General features: G+C 42.0%; 1 protein-coding gene across 2 annotated transcripts in view; it reads right to left on the reverse strand.

The window, feature by feature from the left end:
• Window positions 1-1,066: 1,066 nt before the first annotated feature.
• Window positions 1,067-22,596, reverse strand: part of MLLT6 (MLLT6, PHD finger containing) — a 107,829-nt gene continuing 86,299 nt past the window's right edge. For both annotated transcript variants that reach the window (XM_063300748.1, XM_063300747.1), the window contains exons 11-20: window positions 16,722-16,906; window positions 15,267-15,384; window positions 14,003-14,069; window positions 10,241-10,380; window positions 8,511-8,699; window positions 7,964-8,052; window positions 6,913-7,277; window positions 5,433-5,541; window positions 4,318-4,677; window positions 1,067-3,409 (exon numbers count right to left, since the gene is read on the reverse strand). In XM_063300748.1, coding sequence (XP_063156818.1) covers window positions 3,365-3,409; window positions 4,318-4,677; window positions 5,433-5,541; window positions 6,913-7,277; window positions 7,964-8,052; window positions 8,511-8,699; window positions 10,241-10,380; window positions 14,003-14,069; window positions 15,267-15,384; window positions 16,722-16,906 — 1,667 coding nt within the window. In that variant the 3' untranslated portion in view covers window positions 1,067-3,364. The remainder of the gene's footprint in view (window positions 3,410-4,317; window positions 4,678-5,432; window positions 5,542-6,912; window positions 7,278-7,963; window positions 8,053-8,510; window positions 8,700-10,240; window positions 10,381-14,002; window positions 14,070-15,266; window positions 15,385-16,721; window positions 16,907-22,596) is intronic.

The following is a 22,596-nucleotide window of genomic DNA, read 5'->3' on the forward strand; positions in this document are numbered from 1 at the left end:
ATTAAACTACATGAATACACATCTCTAACCAGACAATTTCTGCATAGCCAAAAGTTTGAACTGCTTATCAGGAAAAGTTGATATGTAGGATCACAAATTGAAAGTCCATTTCAGCCTTAGTATCACCTGCTGCCCAAAAGCAGAATCATTCATTCCTTATTACTTTTCAGTTCAGTTCATACAACCATTATAGATTAATGGTTCAGGTGTTGGACTGGACTAAGACAACTCAGGTTCAAGTTCCCCTTCAACCATAAACTTCATTGGATGATTTCAGACCAATCACTATTGCTCAGTCCAATCTACTTCACACATTTGTTATGTGGAGAAAGTAAGGGGTGATCTCCATGTATGTCATCTTCAGCTTTCAGAGGAAACATGGTATATAAATGTAATGATGGTTATAATTATGATGATAAAACTTTTTTCAACTTTTGTATGGTGGCTCATCTGGGGCTTGATACCTCCCACTTTCTGAGCACTTACAAGTCACAAAACATGGCTGATGCATTGTCTTGATCTTGGGGAAAGCCAGTTTTGTAGAACAGACTCATTCCTGAACACAGGGGTGGGCAACCTATGGTCCTTCAGATGTTCCTGAACCACAGATCCCAGCACTGTCCACAACTGATGATATTGACTAGGGTTGCTGAGAATTAAAGTTCACCAACGTCTGGAGGAACACAGATTATCCACTCTGTGGCTCAAAGCAAGGGAAAATACAAGCAGAAAAAGGCTTAAAGGAAAAGGAAAAATATCCCTGCAAACCCTTTATGGGCTAGCAAGAAAACTGTAACATTAGATATTAGAATGCAAGCAAATGTGCCGAAGTGCAATGTCACATGAAGAGCCCCTTCCCATTTTTTAATTCTATTCTCCAAATGCCTTTCCTCAATCAACTATTATCATTACAGTGAAAACATGGGGTATACAACCTTCCTTTTCTTTTGTGATGTCTAGTTCTGCTCTCATTGCAGAGATACAAACTTTCCCACAATGTTTTAGATAGGATGGTCATTCTTCTCCGCTGATGATTTACCTCTTTTCTTTACTTAAAGAACTCATATCTTTTCCAAAATATTTTAATGATCAATTTGCTCTCATACACCTGTCGTTTTCTCTTGAATGCTTATTCACTTGCCTTCCTTTGGCTAAACATTCTATAACCTTATAGGTGCAGTTGTGCAGATCCAGCATTTATTGATGGTAACATTTAAAAAAAAAATCATGCTTGCAATTCTAGCAGAGAAGCTGTAATTGGAAAAAATCATATTTTCCCCCAGCACCAACATAAGGAGACAAAGGTCATAGGCCTAGATGGATGATGAATTTTGCTGGTGCTATGGAACAGCTACTTTCTGAAATGCAGTTGCAAGTTTTAATAAGAATTCTGGAGATACTGCCCATTAGTTGCTTGGAAAGGGGAGCAAAAGTTAGATTTGGTCTCCACTCTGAATTACTTCCATCACAACTATAGACATTCTGTATTACGGCAGCTGAATAAGGACCAGGGAAATACTATAATTAAGCTAGTGAAGGACAAAATAAAACTGGAATGCACTGGCCTGGATGTATTTCAAAGATGAGTTGGCTATCTAAAGAGTAAGTGCATTGAGTTGGCCTAGTTTTTTGACTAAAAACTATGTTTACACTCAGCTGAAGTGGAAGGGAGTCAAGTGTTATTCTTCTAGTTGCTCCTTAACTTGTGCCAAAGCTGCCATGACTGGAAAGAAAAGATCCCATTTTTCATTTGGAATACTTACTGTTTTTGTCAGTTTCCAGGAGCTATTAAACAACATCATAAAAACAAGCAAACAAACCTTAAACTGTGTGCAGGTATGCACGCACACTCAAAACTTGGAGCTAAACAGGTATGTCTGAATAAAACAAAACAAATCAAACACAGAATTCCTGAAAAGTTGCTTCAGTGTCTTATTTTTTAAGAGTCCAACTCACTTATGTGGCAGATACTGTTGCTTTGTTCAAACAATAGAAAAAACAAAGAAACATTATTTTAAACAACAGTGATTATTATGGGGCCATCAGCACTTGCTCACCAGTGGTTGAAAATAGTGCAAATTGGAGCAGGTGGCAAGAATGAGCCTAAAATGACTGTATATCCATGGAGGCAGGAAAACTTTGAAAGTCCCTAGGTGTTTCGGTCACCCGGAATCTTGCTCCTTAAGAGACCTGGATTTATCCAATAAAGACCAAGTTGAGCTGGGTTCCTCAGAATATCTGACCTTGATCTCCATTTCAATTTTTCCCCCTAGAAGGAGAAGGAAATTCATGCCTTTGCTAAGACATCTGGTTACAAAATGGAGATGGAAATAGGCTTCCAGTGATGGGAAGACCAATGTTCTCCTTAGATGAAATCTGACTTAGATCTGTTTCACAGGGAAGATGTTCTTACCAGCTGCTTTTGGAGATGGATGGAATAGCTCCTGCTGTTAGACAAAACCTTTGTTCTGCCTCTTTGGTGTTGGCTTTTGAGTGATTGATCTGAGAGAGAACAAGAAGCTCTTTGTGAGTGGCTGGAAATATCTCAGCATTGACTGTAGACTATTTGTAACCATACATTGCCTGCAAAGACTCCTGAAGGACAGAAAAATGAGTCCCTTGGTCAAAGATGGAAGAGTGGGGCCATTTCCTTCAGGACAGTTTTTAAGACATGTGGCTGGCAGAGATTTGGGAAAACCAAGGTAATTGTTCTCAGTTACACTGGGACTAGCTTTTCATTCCCAGCTGAACTGTACCTCAGTAGGAGTCAGTGAAGATGTAGACATCTGAAGTGCCTATGGGAGTGAAACCCTTGGTGTAGGATTCATGTATGTGGATCTCCAAGTACTACTTTTCCAACCCTACCTTCCTACTCACTGGAAACCTCAAAAACATCTGACCTGACTTGCTGTAGCTGGATCTTCCTATAGTTGAATATTGATGGATTTCTTAACCCTGGTTTGGAAATGTCCTGCTCTGCAAAAATAACATTAGTCACCAGGTGATTGTGGCTGTGTCCAGCTCATATATCCCATCTTTGAGGGGATATCCTTGGATGTCAAACAGACTACTTCATCCTTTCCCTCTGGAGTGCAACTTCTCATGACTTAAGTGCAGCAGAATAGACAAAGCCAGCAAGGGAAAGGGGTGCTCACGCCACCTCTCTCTTTTAGAAGGGCGCTAATTGACAGGCTCAGAACCAAGGAACGTAGACTTCTGGCATGCCTCCACTTGGTGTCACCATGACTGTGGTGAGGAAGACTTTCTGGGAAGCCTTTCATGTGGTTGCTCTACGTTTTGGGATCCAAGGCTCAGGGAGAGACTGTTTTCCTATGGCAGAGAAAGCAGCCCAGTATCACCAAGGTTAGCCTTTGTCTTGCACTGAGGCACCTCCCTTTTCATTCATGCTCTAGAGGAAAAAATGGCAAAAACAGAACTGTCTAAATTGGTGATATGCCAAACAACAACATTTTTTTAAAAAGGAGAAAGAAAAGCAGATATGAAACACTCATCAGAGATTCTAATCCCAGGCACCTTTCCAAACAGAATCTTCCTTCTTTCATTTCCGGACTCCTCCACTTAGCCTTGCCCAGCCACTTTCCCATTTCAGCTGTCTGTCCATTAACCCATTCCTGTATAGAACATCTTCCACTGTATTTTCCAAACTTTAACTTCTTTGTTTCCCAATATCTACTTTTTTATCTACAATTCCTGCTTAAATCATACACCCAAATCTGAAGTTAATGGAATTGGCTGAGCTGGCGAAATTGACTACTTTGATTAAAGAAAAGACTTGTCTAGCTATGTTTCTACTTGGAAACCACTTTTGGACTTTCTGCTTGAAAGTGAAAGAAATGAAATTTTAATTTTGGGATTTGATGATTAGAATTATGATTACAGAAATATTGTGTACTATTGTTAATTTTAGAGTAAGAGGTTAATGCATCTTACATTTGTATCTGTACAAAAGAAAGCCAGAAGCTATTCTTTTTCTGTTCTTTTTCTTTTCTGTACTCTTAATTTGCTTTCTTTCTGATCTTTTCTTAACTTTTTTTTTGTTTTTTGATCTTTTGTTGAAATTTAATAAAGTTTTAGGGAAAAAAATCATACACTCAAATCTGTTCCATAACCATGTTTAAGATTCCCCGCCACACTTCCCTGAAAATAACCTCCACACAGTAGTAGATCTAGATGTGGTCCCAGTTCCAGAAAACGCCTTTTTCAGAGTTAGAATATTTATGAATGCTCTATGTCACCAAAGTAGCTCAGCTGTTGGTAGGCAATACCTTGCTTTTGGCCTCCTTAGAGGATGCTCACCATTCCTTTCTGGCTGCTACTGTCACCCTGCAAGTTGAGGAAAGGGTTTGTTTGAGCTGTGAGGACAGGTGGAATAACAGCCCCTGCTGCTGCTGCTGCTGCTGCTGACATCAGGCTGCTCCCAGGGGTGCTGAGTGGCGGAGAAGCCATCAGTGAGCTGGCAGGATTCAGCTGCTGAGGGGAGATGGAGGCCAGGAGAGCGCTATTGGCAGCTGATGGTGCATTATTGCTGGAGTGGAGAAGGGACATGGTAGTGGCTGGCCCAAGGCCAGGCATGGAGGAGCCGGTCATCTGGAGCCGCTGCAACTCTCTTTTGTGCTGGATTTGTTGAATCATCTGGAATATCAATGCCTGCTGCTCCTAAGAACAAATTATCATGATCAACTGTAGAAGGACTGCAGCAGCTCTCCCTCACACTCTACACCAGAAGAGCTGGAAAAGAAAAATCCCTGTGCCGAAGACGGCAGTTTTTATGGTATGTGCCTTTTGGTATGTCCTTAAGGAGAGCTGGAAAACAATCTAAAGGAAAACTGACCCAATGCTTTTGCAGAGTGCTGCTATAGAAACCACTGTTTTTGTCTGTTTTGCCTGCTTGTGTGCTATAGGACATGGTTTCCTCTTGAAAGAAGGTCTGGGTGACGTGGTAGGCAATCACTTCATTAAGTTTTGGTTTATCAAGGGCTGCCAAGTTTGGGCTGCAAACATCTGAATGAGCACTACAGAAACCTTTAACTCTTTGCTGCCCTCTACTGCTTGTCTGAGTTTTTGCTGCCCAAATCTAGTAGCCCTTCATTTATCAGGAAACCATGGTTTCTTGTTACAGATTCGCATACTACCTGTTCCCCTCCATCATCTGGTAGCTGCAAAGGGATTAGAAGTCTCTGCTCTGACGTTCAAACAAAGCTCTTATTACACTGAACGTGGAAACTGGGTTTTGTCTAAGTCCAATGACCAAAGGAAGTAAGAACAGCAGTCTGATTCTGGTTTGTCTTGGGCTGTTGATAAAACAGGCCTTGCCTTCTTCTGAAAACCCTGTGCCTTGAGTTCCCAAGATGGTGCCCTGCTGCCTCAGCTAGTAATTGTTCCTCAGCAGTTGGCTGATGGACGGTACTTACCAGGTTGAGTGGCTGTGATGTCAAGAGCTGCTGCAGTTGCTGCAACTGAAGCTCAGGCTGGCTGAGCAGCTGCCGCTGCTGCTCCGACAAGTGAGTCACGCTAGGCATACTGGAAGAAAGACAAAAAGAACGGTTTGTGCAATGCGGCACTGCTGGAAAAGACAACATGAGTTCTACTACTTCAGATCAAGAAGTTGGGGACTTGGCAAGCTCAGCTTAAGAGGAATTTATTAAAACAACAACGTGATGGTCTCTTGCTGTACCAAATGCTATCAGGACTAGTTTATTTAAGCACATCTCCTACTAATATTATTGCTCTCATTGTCCAGCAGCTATGTGGTGATTGAACGCTCTCCCCTGACATAGGAGGGGGTCACCTGTTCCTGAAGGAGCAGGTCCACCATTTGGAAATGCTTTGTTTGTTTGTTTTATATTACTGCCCCTCTCCCCCAATGGGGGACTCTGGGCAGTTCAGCTATTGATTTCTGGCTCTACCTAGACCAGAAGATGGAATCTGTGACCAGGGGTGCCCTTGCCCAACTTTGGTTGATCCACCAGTTGCAACGCTTTTTGGAGCAGGAAGCTCTGGTGACACACTCCTGCCCTCATTACCTCCAGATTGGTTTACTCTAATATGTGGTACCTGGGTCTGTCTTGAAGGCTACCTGGACGCTGCAGTTGATGCAAAATGTAGCAACCCACATGCTGATGGGTACAAGCTGATTGCAGTGTCAAACCTACTTTGCAGGTGCTGTATTGGGTATTAATAGGGTTCCAAGTACAGTTTAAGATGCTGGCTTTGACTTATAAAGCCCAAAGGATAAAGCTCCAGGATACCTACTGTAGGTGACCACACTCTCCAGTTTGAGTCTGGCCAGCCTGTCTGTTCAGTTTGGGAGCTAAAGTGGGTGGAGGCCTGGAAGCAATGCCTCTCCCTGCTGTCCTGAGCCTCCAGAATAGTGTTTCTCAACCTTGGCAAGTTTAAGATGCGTGGACTTCAACTCCCAGAATTCCCCAGCCAGCATTAAGATTGGCTGGCTGGGGAGTTCTGGGAGTTGAAGTCCACACATCTTAAACTTGCTGAGGTTGAAAAACACTGCTCTAGAATATACCCCTCATGAGATCTGATTGCCCCCTACTTTAAGTTGCTGTTTGGAAAGGACTTAAAACATAACTTTTCCAACAAGTGTTTGAAGACCAAGATTTACACTTTGCTTCTTATTTAGTCAGCAGTGGGTTATTTTAAATTTACTGATTTCCTGAGCATTATTACAATATGTGTGGTTTTTATTGTTCTTAAGGTTTGATTTACAAACCACCTAGAAATGTGTCATTATGGCAGTGTCAAAATACTGGAAATAAATAAAAATAAAGTCGAACAGGTCCCCAAATTTAAGGCAAGCAGGTCCTTAAAGGTCCACCTCCTAGAAGATGCTTGGCTCCTTTCTTGTGGTCTTCTCTCCTCCTTTTAGAGCCTTACCTGCTTTGGCTCATGGAGAGCTGCAGGTTGTGGGGACCACTGGTTTGTGCCAGTCCTGGATTCTGGGTCTGGGTGGCCACAGTGCCGTTTAAACTTCCTAGGATGCCATTGATGGGGATCTGCTGCCCTTCTGCCAGACTGCCAAGGAGACCATCCACAAGGCTGTGGCTAGCTGGGGCACTTCCCCCATGAACAGTCCCCATGGCTCTACTCAGGCCATTCACTGGTGGTAGCGGTGGCTGCTGTTGGACCCCAGTAGTTAAAGGAAGTGAGGCAGGGCTCTGCTGCAGCAAGGGGAGTGGGGGAGGTGTGCTGTGGAAGGACAGAGAGGAGCTGCTCCTGCTTGGGCATCCTGAGTGAAGGTCCTGGAAAGAGAGAGGAGGGAGGGAGAGAGGGGGGATCAATACGATACAATAGGAATCATATCCAGCACTTTCTATATTTAAAAAACACAGATATTCTGAACTCTCTACCAGAAAAACTGGAATTCTGTATTTTTACAGGATGGAATATGTGTAGGGATGGATTTACCATCACCACTACTTTCTTTTTTAGCCAACTTTGTCATGGTTCCAATTTGAGCAAACATCACTGATGAATAATCAAGACCACTGCTGCAGCATAGGAATTAGAGTCGTGTTGAAAAGAAGGGAAGAAGGTAAAAATCTCAGGTGTTTGAACTGTGCGCCCAGGACTTCAAGACTCAGCAAATATTGCCACATGTAGGCACAAAGCACAGATGCAAAGCTGAAGAGAAATATGACCGCTGGGACCAGACTTTGGACATCAGAATTGGCCCAAGATATTTTATTGCTTGAGCTGGACAAACCCAATGGGATGTTACCTGGGAGCCTAATGCACCAGGATTTCAAGGGGACAGACTTGTGCAAATAGAGCACACATGCATTTCAGCAGCAGGTTGCATACTCTTGCCAGTCATTGTGCTTTGCCTGCCCCTGAAGCAGTCTCACTCAGCGGCATTCAGAATGCATGAACCACAATAGTCTGCTAAGTGATAATAAAGAGCAGGAAAGAGAGCGATGCTTCATACCTCAGAGGAAGTGGAGAGTGCATTCTCGATACCAAAACTATTCTTGCATGGGGGGCTCTTGCTGATACTCAGTGAATCACTGTTGCAGGCTAGAGGGGAAGAGAAACCAAAAGGACATTCCGCTGTGACCCTAAGCATCTGCAGAGCATCTTTTCAGCAGCGAGTTAGCACTGTACTAATGCAAAGGGCTTTTCTCTTGGTCACACTGTATTATTTCCTGGCAGGCTCTGTCTGGGCCATGTTTTATTTTTCATTTTTTAAAGTGTATTGGCCAATGATCTAATGTAGTTTCCTGGGCTGCAAAGTAGCCCAGAACAGAAGAAGATAAAATTCACAAAACTTTGCAACGGAAGCAACAACCCTAAAACCAAACCCATCAGAAAGAGGATACAGCAAAAGTACATTTAAAAAAGGAGCCAGCATCAACCACTCCTAAGAGCTGATGGCCCAGAAGGTTTTGTCTGATGTGGGTCAGATAGTAACAGTGACGTCTCATTAGAAAGGCCCCTTTTAGGAATCAAAAGCCATGACAGTTAGGTTTGCTTACTGTTGGGAGCTAGGATGTATTGGGCCTGGCCTGAGGGGCCATTGCTGGTGGTCACCACTTGGAAGGGAACAGAGAGTTGAACATTCAGAAGCTGCAGGCGCTCCTTTTTAGCTGCCAAAGTCATGATCTGTTCCTGAAGGCGCTGATTTTCTTTCTGTAGTGAATGAAGTGCCTTGAGCATCTCTACGACTACAGGAAGTAGAAAGGGGGACAAGGAAAGGAGAGAAGGTTGGGAATGGAAAGGGATGGAATGGTAACAATGTTGACACCGTTAAAATACATATGAAAGGGGAGGGAGAGTTACAAGGACATTTGCAGTCATCATATAGTCGTGGGCAGGGCATCTGCAGTAACGCCACTGGCTTCATAATGGCAGGCATGATCCGCCAATCAAAGCCCCATCCCTTTTTAATTGCATTGCATGCATGTAAAAAAGAACAGGGCTTCACTCACTCTGTCATGCCAGGGCATGGTCTTTTGGCTTCTTTTTGGCAAACAAAATTTAAACATAGCATCAGGTTAATTATATCTGCTATGTAATTATCTCAATTTCCAACTGCTAAAATTTAGGAGAAAAAATCCAATAAAACACAATGTGTTTCAGTAATGTTAAATCCAAACAAATGTAAAACTTTACTTCAAAATTACATTTTACTGGAATACTTACAAAGGTTTTACAGTCTATTTATCTGACAGTTATGTACTTGTCTGTGCAGTGTTCACATTTAAGGAAAAAACAAAATGAAAAGTCTGAAAAACTATAATCATACTAACTGAACAGTGTCCAAAGAGCTGCACATTAGGTATATCTTAATTTCTACGATTTATTCCAGCTCTCCACGACCTACTCTGGCCACAATGATTAAGAATTTAGGGAGTAGCTCAATGCAACTGGAGAGTTCTAGGCTGGGAAAGGCAGTATAAACCCCTTCTTATATTCCATCTATGGGTTTGGTCAACATGTAGTGGACCCCGCAGAGCTGTACCTGCTGAGCTGGTAGCAATCTCTAATTCTTTGGTGGAAGGAAAAAAATAGCTGCATATAGGCTCTACTCTATGTAGAGAAGATGATTTGAAGGACAGAATTACAATTTCAAAAAGGATTCAGAGAAAAGCGTCTAGAGTTTATCCCAAGGGAGTGGTGATTTGATTCACTGGGGGGGTGGGGGGGTGAGGAGCGGGGAAAGGCCACCCCACTGCAGAGATGAATGGATTGTAAAAGCTTACTTGACAAAGGCTTTCCCTCCCTTTGGTTGTCTCAATCTTAAGCTACAAGGACACAGCCATGGTCTGCAGGCTGAAAGCAGCCTTCCAGTATCCCTTTTGCACAACCCAGAGCATCCCTGGGATAAGCAGGATCAAAATTTTCAGTCTGTTGTTTTCATAGGTTGGTGGGACTGTGGCCTTAAGCTCTGCAGAGTTTAAGAATACCTAATTCACCCCCTAACCTCTCCAAGACTTCCTAACATCAGGCCTATTTGTTCTGTCTAGGTGGAGTTTGGGGAGGCAAAATGAATGTTTAAGGCCTTAAGTTTCTGCAAAACCACTGAAACACTCTCCCCAAAGGCAGAAAATCATGGCTCTGCTCAATCCACTGATATGCTTATGTTGATCTGCCACGTCCTTTGCAGCCCGCAAAGGCAATTTAAAAAATGTGGCCACAGGCTGATAAAATTGCACATCCTTGCCTTAACCCATTGGCTCCTTCCAAACAATTTCCCACAACTCACTATTGACACCAGCTTCTCCATTGCCCTGTTTCTCCAGGAGCTGCTCAATGTTTGGTGTGGCCTGGGGGACATTTTCCAGCTGTCCACTGCTAGTCGATACCGTCTGGTCAAAGAGAGTGGGGAGGCTGCTGATGGGAGACCTGTTATGGTGCAGGACAAAGCACCATTAAAAATCAACATCCCTCTTGGTTCCATAACTTAAGGTATTAGTCCTAGCTGCTTTATGCTTGAAAGGCCACAAAAGTTGGCTCCAACTGCTAAATTCTGTGGATCAAGTATACAATGCAGATTCTGTAAGGATTTAACAGGCATTCTGTTATTGTCAGCCATAAGAAAAAGCCACCCGTCTCCTATTCTTTTTTCAAGAATATCCTCAGTTATTGAATATTTGAGACTGTCTGCCTGCTTGACTTCAGTTATCTCGGCCTGTAAGGCTACAGATCTGGTCCCTCCTTTTAATTGATGTCTATGACTCTCCAGATGCTGCATTCTTATCCAGCTGCAAATTTTCTGGTTACATAAGTTACAGAATATAGATAATTCCAGCTACAGATATTTATATAGGCAGAAAACCAGGATGAATTTAGCTGACACTCCCTTCCTCCACAAGAAGGTTTGTGCGTGTTTGCATGTGTGACACAGAAAAGAAAATAGAAATAACCACACCCAAGACTTCAAGGACAATGAAACTACAGATATCTTTCAGGAAAAGTACATATTTTCTAAGGCAACAGGATCCATTTTGGATTTAACTAAAACCTTCAGAGTCACCAAATGGAGCCTGGTACAAAAGACAAAGTTTTAGATGCAAAGGATTTTAAACCTAAGAGTACCAGAACTGAACTGAAGTTCCCGAGAAAAACCCACCTCTGATTACCCCCAAACATTCTTCATTCCAGCAACATACTTTAAGGTAGGAGTGGGGCACTTATCAAGCATTTGCTATGCCAAACAACTAAGAATCAGAAATCTTCCCTCTTCTACTGCAGATAATCCAGGGTTCCCCTGAAGACTCAGACGTATCTTCTCCCCATCCTTGCTGTTCAGGAGTTATTGGGTACACAGAAAGCAACGTAAGCATAGCCTGGTAAATACGCCACAAAACCTTTGAGCATGCTAGTAGCTCACATCCCTATGGCTCTGTTCCACCAAACCCAGCACTTAACAGTGATACAATTATGATCTGACTGTACCGATTTCCTCCTTTGTCATTGTTACCTTATCTGCAACTGATGAATGAGACATGCTTAAGTTACCATTAGCTGTATTTTTTAATTACCCCAATATCATGACTGGGTGGCAGTAGTAGTCCTCCTTGTTGTCAATTGTATCAATATTTATTTATTTGCTTGCTTGTTTCCTTCCTTACTATATAATAACATTTCCCCCCTTATTCCAATGCCGTTCAATGGTATCCTAAAAGAATTTGTTATTCTTCATAATCTATTACTTTGCCAGCAAAGTCAGGTGACCAGTAGTGAGCCTGACCAGAGGTGACTTTAGGAGTGTTGAGAGGCACAGGCATGCGCCCTCCTGTCTGGTCCCTGGGCAGGCCTACCTCAACCATTTATTTCTTTCCTAGCCTTTGCTTTCTCTATCGGCATTTTGTTTCTTTGAGTTCCTTTCATACCCATCACCTCCCCCACACTACTTTCTGTTTTGATGTCAACTTCTCTCCAGGCTTCCAACAAAGTACAGGAGAGGAGAGCTCACGTGAAGATGAAGTGGAGGCATAACTGCCATTTTCCTGTATTTATCACCCCTTCTTTATGAAATAAGAGAGGTGGCTACCCAGCAGCTAGTCCATTTCACTTCTCCAACTCTACAGACATACCTAATTGCACGATCATGTGGGTCTGCTCCCTCCTCTGTAGGATATTTCCATCCTGGCATCTTTCCATATATTCCTTTATTTCACATATTCTAACTTGGGAGATGCCCAAATGGGATGTGGGATAGGGACAGAAAACCAGATGGAAGACCAGCAGAGTTAAAGTAATGTCCATCCATATTACCAGCATAACATTCCTATCTAGACCCTCTGTTCTGGATTGCCACCAGATAACTATGTTCTGATTTTGCTTGTGCAAGGCATGTTAAGCAAAACCGTTAAGTTAAAACCTTTGGCTTGGTTGCCCTTCCACCATATGAATGTTATCAACTGGTGGAAAATCATCAGCCAATCACAGTACTGCTGTGATCAGAGATGATGATTAGATCTGTGGGCTTACTCATCTGTGTTTTCTTAAGCCCAGCCAGGCTGTTTTTGGTGAAACCCAGCAGGCTTATTTTGAGTGTGGGTATAGCATTTCTTTAAAATAGCACTAAGCTTACTGTCAAAACAAGCCTCCTGCAAAGCTGATTGGTGAGATGAGGTGGAGTGTTGTGCAGTAAAGCTAGAGAGTTTGGCCACCTGCTTATCAATTGTCTAAGCAGGCTTGTTTTCAGAGCAGTTTCCTTGTGGAGTTCTGAAAAAGCAGTAAACTGGCAGTCAAAACCAGTGAATTATTCAGTGGGATGGGGGACTGCCTGGTAAAGTGGGAGAGAGGTGGGTTTCTTGCTTTACTACAGTGCTCCCCCAGCTGCCAATCAATAGTTTGGTGGGCTGCAAAAAACTCCCAATCTGGAAGGGAAAAAAATGGTAGAGTCCCAGGACTGCAGGGAAGGGGGCATGCCCAAAACAGCCTGAAGTATCTCATCTCTACAAGTCTCCTGATTCAGCCAGAGTCAAAACAGTTGGTGAAACACATTCAGCTTTTACACACCTTAACATTGTTATGGGTTGCTGCTGGCTTAAGAGGGAAAACACTACGTTACAATAGCTAAGAATGACTTTAGCGTTTCATTCATGGGTTGAGGACAAGAGAAAGGCAATGAGAGCCAGTTTGGTCTAGTGGTTAAGGCAACGGGCTAGAAACCAGGAGACTGAGAGTTCTAGTCCCACCTTAGGCATGAAAGCTGGCTGGGTGACCTTGGGCCAGTCACTCTCTCTCAGCCCAGCTCACCTCACAGGGTTGTATTTGTGGGGAAAACAGGAGGAGGAAGGAGTAATAGAGATGTTCCTCTCCTTGAGTTATTTATAAAAATAATAAAGGAGGGATAGAAAATAAATAAATGTCATGGGGATGTGGAAGAATCAGGTAGTTGCCAGAATGCATTTGTAGCATGTTTAGATGCAAGCAGGGAAAACCAGAATCTAACTGGTGGATGTTCTTCCTACTAGCTGGTGACATGCTGATAGGCGGTGGTAGCAAAGCAAGAGGAGAAAATGAATCACCTGGCTTTGCTTACCTAGCAAGTGGTACATGCACAAATCAAGACAACATCATTCAGGAATGACTTGGAACAGATGCAGTACAGGCAGGGTACAGACTGGTAATGGAACAGCAGATGCTTTGCTTTGTGCTCCCTCATTGCTTTTTGCTGACTCTGGGTTGAGTGGACAGCATTTAACTCAGCACAGGAGAAAGGCTCTAAGCTAGCTAGAGTCAGGAAAGTCTCTACAGCACAAAACAAGAACATCCAAGTGGCTGGGGATGATAGGAGTTGGAGTCCAACACATACGGAGAGCACAAAGTTAGAGATGGCTAAATTAGGCTTTGAAGAAAGGTTGGGAAACCAGTTTTTTAAAATAAACGTATACACTCATTGGGTTTCTCTGATCTCTAGTCTGTCACATGGTATGGCCCTCTCTCTGATCTCACCCTATCCTTGACAGTCCATTATTACCTTCTCTATACCCTTTTGGCAAAATAAACTTACATGGAAGAAAGACTTTCTTGGGGTGATGACCCTCGGCAGGCAAAATTGCAGTCTTCCAAATCTGGTTCTGGAAGTGGAAAGACAAGGAGTAGTGATTTTTTGTTTCAGTTGAGACAATTGTACCCCCTTCCCATTTTCCAGTTCTGGCAAAAGATCTGTAGAGATCTTTAGAGATCTGGGGCCCTCTAGATGTATTGGACTTCAACTTCCATAATTTCCAGCCAGGATGGTCAAACTCTCCCTATTCATTTTTAAAAATGGACCTCAGTTTTAAAGGAGGATGTTAGGATTTATACAAACAGGACCCTGTGCCCACTTCTGATTAGAGACCTTGCATAAGATACCTCCAGTGGCTCCCTTCCTGAATGGTGTCATCTCCTCCTTGCTTCTGTCCCCAGTGCTCACTCACCTCCCTTTTCTCTGGTCCATTCATTACACCTTGTCAGAGGTAAAGCACAAGACAAATGAAGGATGCGCTCAGACAGCAGAACTGAACAAGCAACAAGGGAGAGGAGCAGGATGGCCAGCAGACTCTGGCTACTGTTGGTGAATGTCAAAGAATGGGCCTTAGCAGGTACCTGATGATGTCTACCTCTGCATCCCATTTTGTCTGTAACATCCCTACAAAATCCGAATCTCTCAAAACATGGCTCCAGAAATGTGCCTCTCCCCAGTTTCTAAATCTTCATTATTTATACAGTTAGTATTTTACACTAATACTATGCCTATGCTGCTCTAAAATGGAAGCCTTCTTCCTATAAAACTCAAAGTTTTATTGTGTAACTCTAGGTTGCCTCTGCCTGTTTCAAGGGATGCTGTTGGTCCCAAATGCCAGCAGATGGCAGACGTGTGCAATCAATGTCACCCTGTAACATGTCTTATTTTTCTGGCACATGCGCATGGCCTGCTGGATTAACTTTTCTAGGAGTCTCAGGTCATATTTCTGATGCTTGGCTACTGTAGTGGTTTGGGGCTGTATTTTTTTTTTAAATCTGGAGAACATCAGGTTGTCTGTTCTGTGCTGCATTGAGTTGCCAGAGAACTTGTCCTTTGCAAAATATGTATTTTTCAATAAATGCAGAATAAATTTGTCTTTACCCCCTCCATTACCTTTGCTCTGACATATGGAAATCTAATCAGTTCTAAAGATCTCAGGATCTTCTCAGCAGCAGGAAAGAGAAGTAATCATGTAAATAGCCCTGATTTTTGGAAGACCATTTTCTAAAGAGATCCATGCTGACATAAAACTTCTTTATTTCTGTACCTGTTCGGTTATTTTCAGATTGGTTGAGCAGAGGATTTATTGACAGTCCAGAGGTGAGGGGACTTCCAAAAATGTGTGAGGAAGGGAGGCTAAACGTGGATCCTGCCAGTGAGAAGACCTGTGAAAAGGGAAAAAGACAAAGGAAGAGGAGAAGAAAAACCCAATCACTTTGTTTTAATTAGTCTTCTCCTGCTTTTCAAAAGTCCTTCATAATATTGAAAGAACTACAGTATCTCTTAATGGAGAAGCAGTCAGTAGATGTACTGCCCAGAAATGATTCAAAACATTCGTCTTATTTCACTTAAGGGACACAAGCTCACTTTGCTTTAAAATGGAAGTTTGTTTAAATGATTTTGTTTTTCATCCAAAAATGTGGGATGAAACTTGGCTCTGCTCATCTTCCTTTGTCTGGAGTAAATACATACAAATAAATGTATGCTAGTAAATGTGAAGCCAAAAGCAATAGCTCTAGCACGTCCTGGATCATTGGAATCATATAATTGGAGGAGGAGGATTTTCTGGATGGTAGTTTCAAAGAACAATCACATTTATCTTTTGTTTTATCTTTCATCAGAAGCTGGGACAATGCTAGAAATATATGCTTTCAGTTAATGGTGGGAACCTAATACAGGAGAGCATGTGCAGGAATTAAAACTTGCCACTGGCCAAAGAGCTGATTCAGTAGAATAACAAGCACCTAGAACAACCTATCTGAACAGCCCCTTTTTTTGTAGCCTGCTAAAATAATGCCTTTGCTTAGTGGCATAATTTGAACAGTCTTTCTTTGTCATTGAAGTTTGTGGTACATGTGCTCTTAGAGCCACAAAATGGACACTGGAGAACATTGTGGCACATGGATCGTGGAGTGCCTACCCTTTAACACACCCATATAATTTATTTTTTAATTACTAGATTTATATCTGATGTTTATTTTTTATGAGGCAGTATACATAAGGCTTCCACCTCTTATTTGCTCACAACAACCACCCTGTGAGCTGGGTTGGGCCCAAAGTCACCTACCTGGCTTCTATGCCTATGGGAGGACTAGAACTCAGGGACTCCTGGTTTCTAGCCCAGCACCAAACTAACTCAGTACATACAGTATGTATGTATACCCTTCAATGATGTTGCTGCATCATCTCCGCAGCACCCATGGAAGCGTAAGAGTTTAAAAAGTGCAGCCCTCGACCCTGAAAAGCTAGACCACTCCTACTTTAAGAGAAACAAACAGTCATGACTTATTTTGCACTCAGAAACCACAAATTCAGTTCATGAGTTATGCATGGTTACTTTCCATTTCATATCTTTATTTTCAACACACACACACACACACACACACACAATCTCCCAGAAGGAAGGTCTTTTTGAATATGAGTAATTTGAGAAGAGATGAAAGAGTTTGACGCCTGGATGATCAGGCATAAATAGTTAGTGACTGATGTTTAAAGACCTTACCTGGGTAGTAGAGACTGAGGAAGAGGAGGAGGATGGGATGGTGCCAGCAAAAGGTGAGCGGGTGAGCTGGGGGAGCGATGAAGTGCCTTGGTGAGCCAGAAGACTAGAGGAGAGGGGAGTGCTGCACACGGTCCTGAGCATCCCGCCCCCATGAGAAATGGGATCCTTGTTACTTGTATAGATCCCTGTTTGAAAAATATCAATGGAGGTCTTGAGACAAGGCAATCAGACACCAAGAAATGAAAAATGTCTCTGATAAGATTTGACTTAGAGATGCTGTTCACTATTCACTTCCCTTCCTCTTTCTGTCAAGATGGATAACACCCTTGCTTCACCCTTGCTTCACCCTTTCATCTTCACGAAACAATTCCATAAGGACCTGCCAGTATTATTCCCAGTTTATAGAACTTGAACTAGAACTGAGATAAGGCTCTTTCCAAGGCATAGTCTAAAAATTATTTCCATGGCTAGTTTATTGTGTGTTTGGGATCTGGGAACAGCATTGTACTGACCTGTCTAGCATTACTCTATGTAAATTACTCCAAAAATATGCAATTGTCTTTCCCAGTTGTCAAGAGCATTGTGATTAGGGTTTTGATGCACAAACATTTTTCTTCACTGTCCCTCTCCCTTTTCCTTATGTACCATGTCTTCCAGCAAATAAGCCTGTGGGTTGCAAACGACTCTCTACAGTGATAAAATGTTTTGGGAGCCATTTGGACTAAAAGTTAGACAAAAATTATCAGGGTTTAGGATCCCATGACTTTTCAGATGTTGCTGGAAAACATTCAGTATCTCTAACAATGACCATACTCATTTCGATTGATGGTGTTGATCAGGAGCAATGGGAAGGTCGTATGATTCCCCACTTATTCTGTAGGTAAACAAATTCACATTCTGGATTGTACTCATGACATCACTACCACAAATTGTAACTCTTAATAGCAAAGACCAAAATAAGGTTTAGAGCCATGAGGCTGATCAGAAGCACTCTTACTGCTTACCATTCTAAATGAACTAAGCTATCTCTTTGATCAAGATCAGAACAAAATGATTCTGCAACTCTGAGTCAGAAATAAGATGCACATAGTGCTGATTGGCCACCTAAGATGTCACCAAGAATGATGAGTGTCCCCAGGTAGTTTTCCCAGGAAAAGGAAAAATTACAGTATAGGATGTGATTATTATTTGCACACGCAGTGTATACCACTACAATCCTGCCTATTTTTTTCTGCGGGGGCTTTGCTGCTTAGTATCATTCTAAAACAATGGCAGCAGTGTTCACCTTTTGTCACAAATTTGACTTCACATGGTTTATCAGAAAGAGGATCCCATGTTTTAAAATTAGAATATAGGAAAGTCAGACCAGTAGCCAATCTAGCTCAGTTTTCTCTACTGACCTGCAGCTCTCCAGGATTTCAAACTGGAGTTTCTCCCAGTCCCACTTGGAGATGCTGGAGTTCAACCTGGAATCTTCTACATGCAAAGCAGAGACTCTGTCTCTGAGTTAAATACCTTCCCTTCATCTTGGAAAAACTGGTGAACATCCTGTAGAGCAGTGTTCCTCAACCTTGGCGACTGAAAGATGTGTGGACTTCAACTCATGCTGGCTGCAGAATTCTGTGAGTTGAAGTCCACATATCTTCCAGTCACTAAGGTTGAGAAACACTGCAGTAGAGAGTAGCAGTGGAATCTGTATGGACTGTCTTTTTCAGCAAAGATGGGGAGAAGTGTATATATTCGGCACTGGGGGCTCACTTTCCTTTCACATTATTGATAAGCTGCTTTTTCAAAAAATTAGCAGATATAATATGATTTTTACATTTTTTGAATTGTAAACTTTACAAATATTCTGGAAACTTCATGTTTGTCTCTGAAACTGCATTTTCAATATCTGGTTGCACTTTAATTAAAAATGATTTATCATTTCAGTAACTCAGACAGATATGCCTGACTTTGAGAACTGATACCTTAAGTCTGCCCCTTCTTTTTCAATGGGTAGAGCTGAAGAGTAAGGAAATTTCTTTCCAGCTATGGCCTAAATCCTCAATGGTTAAAATCCAAGAAGGCTGCCCAGGTCTTAAAGAAAGCAATCTGATATCAGTCAGGGACTATCTGAAGGAAAACAAGGTGATGCTTAATCGGAGACAAAGGTTCTCCTGATCAGACAAATGAGAAATCAAGGACATGCTAGACCTTCCATGATTTTCGTCCACCATGGAATGCAACATCCTCTACCTCCTTAAGATGCTGTGGGTTTCTGCAGGCCTTGAGAAGCTGAACTAATTAGTTCTTGGCAGGGGTAACTGTGTGTGTGTGTGGGGAGAGATAAGGGGGAAGGGCAAATAACTGAATGTGTGTTGCCACAGTGTGATGCAAATCACATGCTATATATACAAAAGGTTGAAGTTTGTATCTTGAGACATGCACCATCATTTTTTGTCTCATCCTGGGTACATAGGGATATTGGCTTGATTCCTGCTTTTGGAAATGTGATGAAGGCCATTTTGCAGTCTCATCTATGAAGCTGAGGGAGAGCAGTTGCTTGTTGGCAGGGATTCCTTCTTTATGCCTCCTGGAATTTCTCCCCTCTGTCTGCAGCCAAAGTGCTGCAGGGCTTTGCAATATTTGCCTCCCCCGCATCCTCCTCAATTGCTCCAAAGGCAGTTTTCCCACTTTCAGGTGCTGGTTAAGATATTTAAAAACATTTTCTCCCTTATGATAAAAGTCAATGAGGTAAAGAATTAACACGAGGATAGTGTATTGGCTGGCTGCCATGTTTCATGCCTCCTTTTAGCCAAGCAGAGGGAACTCTAGGTGGCTCAGTAAGAGGATGGAACCCAGCAGGGAGGTCCTGGGAAAAAGCTGCTTGGGGCACCCCATTTTTGTGAGATGAGGGAGGCCAAGGCCAGAACATGCTGCTTTTCCATCATGGTGCCTACAAAACTGCAGAAAATTTGAGGAGTGAGGCCAGTGTCTACATGGAAGTGCCCTTAAATATATCTGGCAGCCCATCACTAGGCTCTCCTCTTGTGGATAACACATACAAGGCTCCTAAATTATGTTCACAGCAGAAAAGAGGATACTGTCTACAAAGGGAAGGAGAGGCCCCAAGCAGCAGGAAAGAGAACACTGACAAGATGTACTTAATGCTATATATACTTTACATATATCACACATCCTTCTAGTCCTTCATAAGTTGCATTGCTACTATAGTATAATCAACTTCCATTTCCTTCCACTATATTTCTCTAAGACAGAACAATAAAGGACAACATTGCAAGATTGTCCAAAACCACTCTTTCCACTCCTCCCATCCTGGGCAGAACTTTTACGGCTGTCAAAACTCACATGATCTCAGCACAAGTCTACCTTTCGCAATATGTATGTAAGAATCATAAATTTTATCTGCCTACACTGGCAGGCTCATTTTTTAGTGATTAGAAAAACAAAACAGATTTTTAAAAAAAATTAGATATAAAGTTGTCACCTGGAAGTTTTAAAAAAGGGTATCCCTTTACTAAACAGAGTGTATACCAAAAATTGCTAGAACTATTTATTGGGTAAAAAAAACTGGATATAGTCTTTCTTACAAAATAAGCACAATAGTGCCTCTTGCAGAAAGAATAGTGACAAGCTCTTTTTATTTAATGAAAGTTGGGGATCTGGTATTATGGGTACCAATTGTCCCTTTACTCCATCTTACAGGCACCCACACCAAGAATTTCCTATCTACAGAATTAAAGGCTGAGGTATGCATGGCTACTATTTTCATTGGAAACTGGGAGAAAGAGTCACACTGCAGCTGAAAAATTCAACTGTAATGTAGCACCCCCTTCCCCCAATATATAGCTGTCTTCCTCTTGCACCTGCTCAGTGTGGAAAGAGAACATTTGATTAAAGACTGTTTGGGGTGGGAAGGAACTGTGATTAAGACGACTCTAATCAAAATATGGAAAACATCTAGTCGATTTCACACCTTCCAAAACAAGTTTTCTTTTTTCTCTAGCAGAATGGTGGGGATGAAGGAATAACTTTTCTGAGATTTAATTGTGCAGTGTTAACCATTCTACTATTAGGGAGTGATCTCCACTGAACTCATTAACGTCTGAATAACCATGCCTAAGATTGCATTTCAAATCAGGGTTGGTTATTGTGCAGATTTTGTCTTTGCAGACAACAAACTGGAGTACATGTTCTTTGGAAGTAAGATACAGATAAAACATACTTAATCAGGACAGCAAACATTTATTTTACACTCCTATCAATAATTCATACAGATTTTCTGTATAAGAAAAGGTAGCGCCTAAAGTGGATGAGCTGTGAATAGAAAGTGCTCAATCATTTCCCTATTAGTGACTTACAGCCTCTTTTACAGTCATCTAACCATCATGGTGCCAAAGTAATAGTAACGATGTCATGCTTTAGATAACGTTACTGATGGCTGGGTGATGCTATGAAAACAATGTAAGTCACTAGTGGGGATATGACCCACATCTGTAGGACCATGATATTTATTAGGGATAATGATTAGGGGGGTGGAATGGTTAAGAATATATATTATACTGTATATTATAGTAATAATTTTTTGTGAGCCAATTGCAATGAAATTTCATTTTAATGTGCACTTTAGTGTATGTGGAATGACAATAAATGTCTAGTCTAGTCTAGTCTAGTCTAGTCTAGTCTAGTCTAGTCTTACCCAGTGGCTTCAGACAAGACACTCTTTCTCAACTTCAGCCTCCCTCTGCAATACAAAGGAAGTGATACTGATTTAATTTCCTATTGGTGCAGCAGCAATAGGCCTGACTCACATAAGGGCACCTGACAGTTCCTTCTTAGGTTTGCCTTTTTGGCCTGCAAAACTTCATGTGACCAGTAAATGGCAGCAAGGAATTCTCTGTATCTCTTTGCTAATATCTGTGGGCTGTCCAGATTTTTTGCACGCCACATATACTGAAAACCCTAACTCTTTATTGCCACCACTAGCAGTCCTCTGAATTTTCGCAGCCCAGTTATGGGAGCTGTACCTCACAGTCAGATTTGTTGAAGGAATGCACATGGAGACCACAGCAAGGGAAGCAGGCCCCATTCTTGCCTTCATTATATTTTGTTTCTGTAAACTACACATACAAGAAGGAAAAGCTCTTGGACAAAGATGCCGAACCTCTGTGCAGGGATGGTGGAGATAAGTAATTGCTGTCTTGAGCCCAGAAGCCAGGATGAAACAAGAATTCTCACCAGTGAGGGTACAGACTACCCCCAACAGTTTGCAGATCTGCAGCAATCCAAAGGAAAATGCCAACCTGCCAATGGTTTTGAATAAACTGCATCTGTCAGAAATCCCAAAATAGATAAGACTGAGAGATCTGATTGTGACACAAAACACTGGTATGAAAATCCATTTTGTCTTTCAGTGTACCAGTCTTTGTTTTTTCTGACTATCAGAGCTACCCTCTAAAAATGGCTGAATTAGTACAACCAGGGTATACTGTTTTTACTAATTCAAAATATTCCATTTCATCCAAAGAGCTGAATGGATTATGCTGTCTTATGCTTTTCCAAGCCACTTTAGACATTTTTCATACATACATGCATGTACTATACATACTAGAAACATCTCTTAACATTTTCACATTCATATCTGGAGGCAACAGATGCCTGCGGATGTTGCTGGATTGTAGCTCCCAACATCCATCACCATTGGCTCAAATGTCTAGGGTTGATGAGAACTGGGGTTCCACATAAATTGTCCATAATTGTTATATAGGGAGGCAATAACTTTATACATTGAGGGGCAGCCCCCAACAGCAATTTTCTGGAAGGAAAACCTAGGACACTGGGCTGTTAGGAAACCCAATTAATGATTACTACA

This window comes from Candoia aspera, chromosome 4, assembly GCF_035149785.1.
Source record: "Candoia aspera isolate rCanAsp1 chromosome 4, rCanAsp1.hap2, whole genome shotgun sequence".
NCBI lineage: Eukaryota > Metazoa > Chordata > Lepidosauria > Squamata > Boidae > Candoia > Candoia aspera.